The sequence below is a fragment of the Cervus elaphus genome, chromosome 2 (genome assembly GCF_910594005.1).
Source record: "Cervus elaphus chromosome 2, mCerEla1.1, whole genome shotgun sequence".
Taxonomy (NCBI): Eukaryota; Metazoa; Chordata; class Mammalia; order Artiodactyla; family Cervidae; genus Cervus; species Cervus elaphus.
The window spans coordinates 47,278,246-47,288,880 of NC_057816.1; the positions used below are offsets into that span (position 1 = coordinate 47,278,246).

Here is a 10,635-nt window from a genome sequence, read left to right on the forward strand (position 1 = left end):
TAAAAAAATAATTTAGAAAATTTTTTCAGTTAGTAAAAATATATCTGGCAAATATCTTCCCATGTGACTTTAAATGGCTATTCAGCATAGGACCATATAGCTATATCACAATTTACCTAAACAACTTCCTTTAACTGAACATTTAAATAGTCACCAGCTTTTCTCTTTTATAAATGATGTAATGAACATCTGTTGATATGTTTCATGACATTTCCTGGAGACATATTTCTAGCAGTAGAAATGCTGGGTCAAACAATATGTGCATTTTTAAGGACAAATATGTTACACGGCTTTTACCAGTAATGCATGAGAACACACAACATCCTCACTGGGTTGGGTTATTAACGAACTTAGAACAGATGATAAACCTGGGTTCCTATCTGGGTACTACCATTGATGAGCTTAAAACTACTGTATCTATAAAATAGGGATAATAATTACACCTACTTCACCCATCATTGTTGAGAATTAAAGGAGAGAAAACGTAGGAAAAGCACTTACACTACTTGACACACAGTAAACATTCAATACCGCAATGTTTATTTCTACCATTACTGTGACGTGAAGAAATCAACTGCAAAGTGCACAGTATTACAGGACGTCTACTTCTTACTATAATAAAGTATTCCTTTAAAGGCGCAGGCAGGATTTTAGCTCCCGGACCCAAGGTTGGAACCCGTGCCCTCTGCAATGGAAGGGAGGAGCCCTAACCACTCAACCTCCTGGGAATTCCCTCAACTTCTTTTTTTTTTTCTCTTTTTTTTTCTTTATTAGTTGGAGGCTAATTACTTCAACTTCTTTTTTAATCATTTAATGATTTAACAACGAATTACAAATCTTCTTAATACGATGCTTATAACTGGGAGGAACAATATTACTACTCCGATCTCTACTTTTGTTTTCCTTTTGACAGCGGGAAACCATAAACAATGTTGTGTATTCCCTGTGGCCAAAATAAGACACCAAAGGAAAGTAGGGAAACGAAAGTTTGCCAAGTCAGTCAACTGCTAGTATGCATCTGATCTGAGAGCGTTGGCCACACCTAGGGGGGCGGAGAGTAAATTAAGGATTCACTAGTGTTCCTGATCCTGGCGCCTCCTCTGAAAAGCCCATCTGTGACAACTTCCTTAAAGCATCGCTGGAAAAAAACTGCGAGTCACAGCGCAGGCTGTGGTTTGCCTTTGACACGTACACTCAGTGCACGCCACCCGACCTCACACACACACTCAACTCACACTCTCACACTGATTCAGACAAACACTCTCACACACACAGTCACACACACTGACTCACACAATCACACTCGCTGTCACACACATTCACAGTCACACACACACACTCACACACAGTCTCACACACGGACACACACTCTCACACGGTCACACACTCACTGTCTCACACACACACAATCACACACACACTCTCACACTGTCACTCACACAGTCACACACTGTCACACACACTCAGTCACACACACACTGAATCACTCACACACACTGTCACTCTCACACACACGCACACTGTCTCACACACACTCACTCTGACACCCTCTGCAGGCCTGGCTCCCCGCCTGAGCGCGCTCTCCTGCGCAGGTGCGGACCCCAAAGTCAGTCCCCTCGGCGGCCTCGGTCCGCCCCGGTGTCCGGGGACTTGGCTGCTCTCACGTTCGAACCCACGCCAGCCCCGCGCCCCCAGGAGCCTCGCCCCACAAGCAGCCCACTGACGACCCCGCCGAGGCCCGAGCACCGCGCACCCCGACCCGCGGGCAGCGCGGCGGGGCGCCGCACCCCCGGGCCGAGGCCGAAGGCGAGCCCCGGGCCTCCGCGCCCACGCCGCACCCACCGAGCTCCTCGCGCCCAGCCGCCTCGGCCGCCGCCGGCGCCGCCGCTTCCATCGCTCGGGGGTCTCCAGGACGCCGCCGCCCCGGGAAGCGCGCTCCCGCCGCTGCGTGGCCGGCTGCAGGCCGAGGGCGCCGGCGGAACGAGCCCGCCTCCCGCCTCCCGGCCGCCGAGCATGCGCACTGGGCAGTGGGCCGGCCGAGCCCGCGCCGAGCGCCCCGGCAGGGAGCCCGAGGGAGAGGAGCCCGAGCTGAGGACGCGCGGGGACACCGGGACGGAGCCGCTTCGGGGACAACTGGGGACCTCTCAGAGCGACCGGAGACCTGGGCCTTACGGCGCGGGGGCGGGGAAGGGAGAGGCGCTCAGTCGTGTCCGATTCTGCGACCCCCTGCACTGTACAGTCCACGGAATTCTCCAAGCCAGAATACTGGAGTGGGGAGCCCTTCCCTTCTCCAGGGGATCTTCCCAACCCAGGGATCGAACCCACGTCTCCCTCACTGCGGACGGATTCTTTACCAGTTGGGCCACCAGGCAGGGGCGGCGAGGATGCCTTTAAACATAACTACGAACTTAAATTTGAGGAGCCCCGTGTATTTGCAAGGCTTTAGCATTCTGAATTCTTGTATGGAAAATTCCACGGACAGAAGAGCCTGGCGGACTACAGTCCATGGGATCTCAGTCAGTCAGTCAGACACGACTCAGCGACTAACACACACACACACACACACACACACGCAGCATTCTGAATTCTGTGGCTCCATGGTAAACAATCCACCTGCCAAGACAGGTTTGATCCCTGCGTGGGGAAGATCCCCTGGAGGAGGAAATGGCAACCGACTCCATATTCTTGCCACGAAAATCGCATGGACAGAAGAGCCTGATGGGCTAAAGCCTATAGGGTCGCAGAGATTTGGACAGGACAGGACTGAGCAAGAACGCAAGCAATCATTCTATAAAGTACCTTAAAGAATGCGAAGTAGGAGGGCATTTGCCCCATCCGTGTTGAGGTTCTGACCACTCTTTGGCTTTTGATCTCTCTGTGCCTCTGTTTAGAGCTATAGTGTCCCCTCAAGAAGCACTTCCTTTAGTCAATCTCACTTTAAGGACTTTTATTCAGTGCCCTTCACAGATGCTTACCCTTACCACAGTGCTGAAAGGAAATTAAGGTTAAAACTAATGCTGATGTAGTGTCAAATATTCCTAAGCGGTATACATGGATCACCTTCTCTTACTCAGATGGTCGGCCTCTGCAGTAATCTAATGCGCTTGTCCATTTTCCGCAGGAACTGAGCACACAGCTAAGTGACTTGTGCCCACGATCAGTCAGTTCAGGCGCCCAGTCGTGTCCGACTCTCTGCGACCCCATGAACCGCAGCACACCAGGCTTCCCTGTCCATCACCAACTCCCGGAGTCCACCCAAACCCATGTCCATCGAGGTGATGATGCCATCTAGCCATCTCATCGTCTGTCGTCCCCTTCTCCTCCTGCCCCAATCCTTCCCAACATTAGGGTCTTTTCCAATGAGTCAGCTCTTCGCATCAGGTGGCCAAAGTATTGGAGTTTCAGCTTCAGCATCAGTCCTTCCAATGAACACCCAGGACTGATCTCCTTTAGGATGGACTGGTTGGATCTCCTTGCAGTCCAAGGGACTCTCAAGAGTCTTTTCCAACACCACAGTTCAAAACCGTCTTTTAAATTCATGGCTGCAATCACCATCTGCAGTTATACTGGAGCCCCCAAAAATAAAGTTTCTCATTACTTCCACTGTTTCCCCATCTATTTCCCATGAAGTGATGGGACCAGATGCCATAATCTTAGTTTTCTGAATGTTGAATTTTAAGACAACTTTTTCACTCTCCTCTTTCACTTTCATAAAGAGGCTCTTTAGTTCTTCTTCACTTTCTGCCATAAGGGTGGAGTTGTCTGCATATCTGAAGTTACTGATATTTCTCCTGGCAATCTTGATTCCAGCCTGTGCTTCCTCCAGCCCAACGATTCTCATGATGAACTCTGCATATAAGTTAAATAAGCACGGTGACAATATACAGCCTTGACGTACTTGTTTCCCAATTTGGAACCAGTCTGTTGTTCCATGTCCAGTTCTAACTGTTACTTCCTGACCTGCATACAGGTTTCTCAAGAGACAGGTCAGAAGCTCTGGTATTCCCATCTCTTTCAGAATTTTCCACAGTTTATTATGATCCACAAAGTCAGATGATTTGGCATGGTCAATAAAGCAGAAATAGATGTTTTTCTGGAACTCTCTTGCTTTCTTGATGATCCAGCAGATGTTAGCAATTTGATCTCTGGTTCCTCTGCCTTTTCTAAAACCAGCTTGAACATCTGGAAGTTCACAGTTAACATATTGCTGAAGCCTGGTTTGGAGAATTTTGAGCATTACTTTACTGGCGTGTGAGATGAGTGCAATTTTGCGGTAGTTTGAGCATTCTTTGACATTGCCTTTCTTTGGGATTGGAATGAAAACTGACCTTTTCCAGCCCTGTGGCCACTGCATTTGCTGGCATATTGAGTGCAGCACTTTCACAGCATCATCTTTCAGGATTTGAAATAGCTCAGCTGGAATTCCATCATCTCCACTAGCTTTGTTCGTAGTGATGCTTTCTAAAGCCCACTTGACTTCACATTCCAGAATGTCTGGCTCTAGGTGAGTGATCACACCACCATGATTATCTGGGTCGTGAAGATCTTTTTTGTATAGTTCTTCTGTGTATTCTTGCCACCTCTTCTTAATATCTTCTACTTCTGTTCGGTCCATACCATTTCTGTCCTTTATCGAGCCCATCTTTGCATGAAATGTTCCCTGGGTATCTCTCATTTTCTTGAAGAGATCTCTAGTCTTTCCCATTCTGTTATTTTCATCTATTTCTTTGCACTGATCCCTGAGGAAGGCTTTTTTATCTCTCCTTGCTATTCTTTGGAACTCTGCATTCAGATGGGAATATCTTTCCTTTTCTCCTTTGCTTTTTGCTTCTCTTCTTTTCATAGCTATTTGTAAGCCCTCCTCAGACAGCCATTATGCTTTTTTGCATTTCTTTTCCATGGGGATGGTCTTAATCCCTATCTTCTGTACAATGTCACAAACCTCCATCCATAGTTCATCAGGCACTCTATCAGATCTAGTCCCTTAAATCTATTTCTCACTTCTACTGTATAATCATAAGGGATTTGATTTAGGTCATACCTGAATAGTCTAGTGGTTTTCCTTACTTTCTTCAATTTAAGTCTGAATTTGGCAATAAGGAGTTCATGATCTGAGCCACAGTCAGCCTGTTTTTGCTGACTGTATAGAGCTTCTCCATCTTTGGCTGCAAAGAATATAATCAATCTGATTTTGGTGTTGACCATCTGGTGATGTCCATGTGTAGAGTCTTCTCTTGTGTTGTTGGAAGAGGGTGTTTGCTATGACCAGTGCGTTCTCTTGGCAAAACTCTATTAGCCTTTGCCCTGCTTCATTCTGTACTCCAAGGCCAAATTTGCCTATTACTCCAGGTGTTTCCTGACTTCCTGCTTTTGCATTCCAGTCCCCTATAATGAAAAGGACATCTTTTTGGGTGTTAGTTCTAAAAGGTCTTGTAGGTCTTCATAGAACCATTCAACTTCAGCTTCTTCAGCATTACTGGTTGGGGCTTAGGCTTGGATTACCGTGATATTGAATGGTTTCCCTTGGAAACGAACAGAGATCATTCTGTCATTTTTGAGATTGCATCCAAGTACTGCATTTCGGACTCTTTTGTTGACTATGATGGTTACTCCATTTCTTCTAAGGGATTCCTGCCCACAGTAGTATATGTAATGGTCATCTGAGTTAAATTCACCCATTCCAGTCCATCTTAGTCCACTGATTCCTAGAAGGTCAACATTCACTCTTGCCATCTCCTGTTTGACCACTTCCAATATGCCTTGATTCATGGACCTAACATTCCAGGTTCCTATGCAATATTGCTCTTTAGAGCATCGGACCTTGCTTCTCTCACCAGTCACATCCACGACTGGGTATTGTTTTTGCTTTGGCACCATTCCTTCATTCTTTCTGGAGTTATTTCTGCACTGATCTCCAGTAGCATATTGGGCACCTACCAACCTGGGGAGTTCATCTTTCAGTGTCCTACCTTTTTGCTTTTCATACTGTTCATGGGATTCTCAAGGCAAGAATACTGAAGTGTTTGCCATTCCCTTCTCCAGTGGACCACATTCAGTCAGACCTCTCCACCATGAACCCTCCATCTTGGGTGGCCCCACACATCATGGCTTAGTTTCATTGAGTTAGACAAGGCTGTGGTCCGTGTGATCAGATTGGCTAGTTTTTTTTGTGATTATGGTTTCAGTGTGTCTGCTCTCTGATGCCCTCTCACAACAGCTACCATCTTACTTGGGTTTCTCTTGCCTTGGACGTGGGGTATCTCCTCACGGCTGTTCCAGCAAAGCGCAGCCGCTGGTCCTTACTTTGGCCGAGGGGTAGCTCCTCTCGGCCGCCGCCCTTGACCTTGGACGTGGGGTAGCGCGTCTATTTCAATATTCTATTGAAAACAATATTCTGCTGTTTTCCTCTATTTCTTTGCATTGATCCCAGAGGAAACAATTATATAACAATAGACTATTGTCCAAGGATAGTAAAGTAGTAAGTGGCAAATATGTATTTCTAACTGCAGCTAGAGCTAGGGCTTTCAGTATGCAAAGCTGACCCCTCTCGCTACTACATCACTCGATGGGTAAGGTTTCTGGATTAATGAAAATAATTTTGAAGTTGTTCTCTTTGTTTTGTTTGTTTGTTTGTTTTGCATGGTTTTTTGCATGGCTTTTTCTTTTCCATTCTATTTCCCTAGGATCTTCTGAGGAAAATTGATTTGTTGTTGTTGTTTTGGTTGGTGGGGGGGAAGTGTCTAATTTCTAGGATCACTGAGCCAGTGAACTCTAAGGGCACTCAGGAAGGAGAAGAATACCTGCTATCTGGCAACCATCAGCCACCCATAGCCCGAACCCTGAGGGAAGGACACTCAGGATGTGAAAGCAAAGGAAATTGGCCCCCAGTAGGTAAGAGACATATCAAAGCAATGATTTTAGTGAGCCCAGACTCTTGTATCTTCCCTTACACAGAAAAGCACTAAAAGTACTAAATTTGGCCTTGGAGTACAGAATGAAGCAGGGCAAAGTCTAACAGAGTATTGCCAAGAGAACTCACTGATCATAGCAAACACCCTCTTCCAACAACAAAAGAAGACTCTACACATGGACATCACCAGATGGTCAACACTGAAATCAGACTGATTATATTCTTTGCAGCCAAAGATGGAGAAACTCTATAAAGTCAGCAAAAACAATACCTAGAGCTGACTGTGGCTCAGATTGTGAACTCCTTATTGCCAAATTCAGATTTAAATTGAAGAAAGTAAGGAAAACCACTAGACCACTCAGGTATGACCTAAATTAAATTCCTTGAGACTATATAGTGGAAGTAAGCGTCTTTTAATTTCATGGCTGCAGTCACCATCTGCAATGATTTTGGAGCCCAAAAAAATAAAGTCTGACAATGCTTTCACTGTTTCCCCATCTATTTCCCATGAAGTGATGGGACCAGAAGCCATGATCTTAGTTTTCTGAATGTTGAGCTTTAAGCCAACTTTTTCACTCTCCTCTTTCACTTTCATCAATAGGCTTTTTAGTTCCTCTTCACTTTCAGCCAAAAGGGTGGTGTCATCTGCATATCTGAGGTTATTGGTATTTCTCCCAGCAATCTTGATTCCAGCTTGTGCTTCTTCCAGCCCTGCATTTCTCATGATGCACTCTGCATATAAGTTAAATAAGCAGGATGACAATATACAGCCTTGACGTACTCCTTTTCCTATTTGGAACCGGTGTGCTGCGATTCATAGGGTCGCAAAGAGTCGGACACGACTGAGCGACTGAACTGAACTGAACGGATATAGTGGAAGTGACAAATAGATTGAAGAGATTAGATATTATAGACAGAGTGCCTGAAGAACTATGGACAGAGGTTCCTGACATTGTACAGGAGGCAGTGATCAAGACCATCCCCAAGAAAAAAGAAATGCAATAAGGCAAAATGGTTGTCTGAGGAGGCCTTACAAACAGCTATGAAAAGAAGGGAAAGGCAAAGGAGAAATGGAGCAGTATATCCATTTGAATGCAGAGTTCCAAAGAATAGCAAGGAGAGTTAAGAAAGCTTTCCTCCAGGATCAATGCAAAGAAATAGAGGAAAGCAATAGATTGGGAAAGAATAGAGATCTCATCAAGAAAATGAAAGATACCAAGGGAATATTTCATGCAAAGATGGACACAATAAAGGACAGGAATGGTGTGGACCTAACAGAAGCAGAAGATATTAAGAAGAGATTCTCAAGAATACACAGAAGAACTATAAAGAAAGGATCTTCACAACACAGACAATCACAATGGTGTGTGATCACTCACCTAGAGTCAGACATCTTGGAATGTGAAGTCAAGTGGGGCTTAGGAAGCATCACTACAAACAAAGCTAGTGGAGGTGATGGAATGTCAGTTGAACTATTTCAAATCCTGAAAGATGATGCTGTGAAAGTGCTGCACTCAATATGCCAGCAAATTTGGAAAACTCAGCAGTGGCCATAGAACTGGAAAAGGTCAGTTTTCATCCAATCCCAAAGAAAGGCAATACCAAAGAATGCTCAAACTACCTCACAATTGCATTCATCTCACATGCTAGCAAAGTAATATTTAAAATTCTCCAAGTCAGGCTTCAAATGAACCATGAACTTCCAGATGTTCAAACTGGATTTAGAAATGACAGAGGAACCAGAGATCAAAGTGCCAACATCCATAGGATCATTGAAAAAGGAAGAGAGTTCCAGAAAAATATCTATATCTGCTTTATTGACTATGTCAAAGCCTTTGACTGTGTGGATCACAACAAACTGAGAAATTTCTTCAAGAGATGGGAATACCAGACCACCTGACCTGCCTCCTGAGAAATCTGTATGCAGGTCAAGAAGCAACAGTTAGAACTGGACATGGAACAACAGACTGGCTCCAAATCAGGAAAGGAGTACGTCAAGGCTGTATATTGTTACCCTGCTTATTTAACTTATATGCAGAGTGCATCATGAGAAGTGCTGGACTGAATGAAGCAGAAGCTGGAATCGAGATTGCCTGGGGAAATATCAATAACCTCAGATATATAGATGACACCACCCTTATGGCAGAAAGCAAAAAAAGACTAAAGAGCCTCTTGATGAAAGTGAAAGAGGAGAGTGAAAAAGTTGGCTTAAAACTCAGCATTCAGAAAACTAAGATCATGGCATCAGGTCCCATCATTTCATGGCAAATAGATGAGGAAACAATGGAAACAGTGAGAAACTTTATTTTGGGGGGCTCCAGAATCACTGCAGATGGTGACTGCAGCCATGAAACTAAAAGATGCTTGCAGATTGGAAGAATAGTTATGTCCAAACCAGACAGACTATTAAAAAGCAGAGACATTACTTTGCCAACAAAGGTCCATTTACATTACTTTGCCAACAAAGGTCTGTCTAGTCAAAGCTATGGTTTTTCCAGTAGTCATGTATGGATGTGAGAGTTGGACTATAAAGAAAGCTGAGTGCTAAAAAATTGATGCTTTTGAACTGTGATGTTGGAGAAGACTGTTGAGAATCCCTTGGACTGCAAGGAGATCCAGCCAGTCCATCCTAAAGGAAATCAGTCCTGAGTGTTCTTTGGAAGGACTGATGTTGAAGCTGAAACTCCGATGCTTTGGCCACCTCATGCAAAGAGCTGACTCATTGGAAATACCCCTGGATGCTGGAAAAGATTGAAAGCAGGAGGAGAAGGGGAGGACAGAGGATGAGATGGATGGATGGCATCAGTGACTTGATGGACATGAGTTTGAGTAAACTCCAGGAGTTGTTGAATAATGGGAAGGCCTGGCACGTGGTTGTCCATGGGGTTGCAAAGCATTGGAGTGAACTGAACTGAACAACCATCAGTCACTCCCTACCCTGAGCCCTGAGGGAAGGAAAGTCAGGGTGTGAAAGCAAAGGAAACTGGCCCCAGTAGGCGAGGGGAGTATCAAAGGAATGATTTTAGTGAGCCCAGACTCTTGCATCTTCCCTTACACAGAAAAGCACTAAAAGTACTAAACTCCTAAACTTGGATTATCTGCTTTTCTTTAATTAACAATAACCATCTGATGCTCATACTACCTGCCCTTTGTTGCCAACACCTGGCTCCCCACCACCACCGCCATCGCCTCTTGGAGCAGCTCTCTCAGGGTTACTTGAGATGTTGTCTGCAGGACTTGAAGGCTTAAAAATTTCTGCTGATTAAAACATGAATCTCAACTTTTAGGTTGTGAATATTTTTTAAATCAACAGTGACAAGTACTTTAAATGCTAATATTTTAAGTGTACACAGTTAAGTAATACCTGTGTTTCCTCCTGTTTTATCCTTTTGTGAGTTTTACTGTGGTTTGCCAACATCATTTTTTTTCCTTCAGATCGACCCCAATCACTCTGAAACATACACATGCAAACACCAAAGAAAGGTTTTCTGTGAAATGTTCTAGACACATAACAAAGACATAGGGAAGATAGAGAATAAAGAGCTCTATCATGGATCATAAGCTGTGTTGTGGTGGGGTACCTATTACAGATCAGTGGGAGAGAAGACACACATCAGACAGATAATTGTCCAAGAAACCACCCACTGTAATGAGAACACTTGGGACAATGTCTTTGAAAGAGCAACATTATACTTTGAGAGTTGTTGTTCAGTCACTCAGTCCTG

General features: G+C 44.7%; 1 protein-coding gene across 1 annotated transcript in view; it reads right to left on the bottom strand.

The window, feature by feature from the left end:
* Positions 1-2,001, bottom strand: part of SLC36A4 (solute carrier family 36 member 4) — a 45,492-nt gene extending 43,491 nt beyond the window's left edge. The window contains exon 1 of the mRNA XM_043876815.1: positions 1,843-2,001. Coding sequence (XP_043732750.1) covers positions 1,843-1,894 — 52 coding nt within the window. The 5' untranslated portion in view covers positions 1,895-2,001. The remainder of the gene's footprint in view (positions 1-1,842) is intronic.
* Between the last annotated feature and the right edge of the window lie 8,634 nt (positions 2,002-10,635).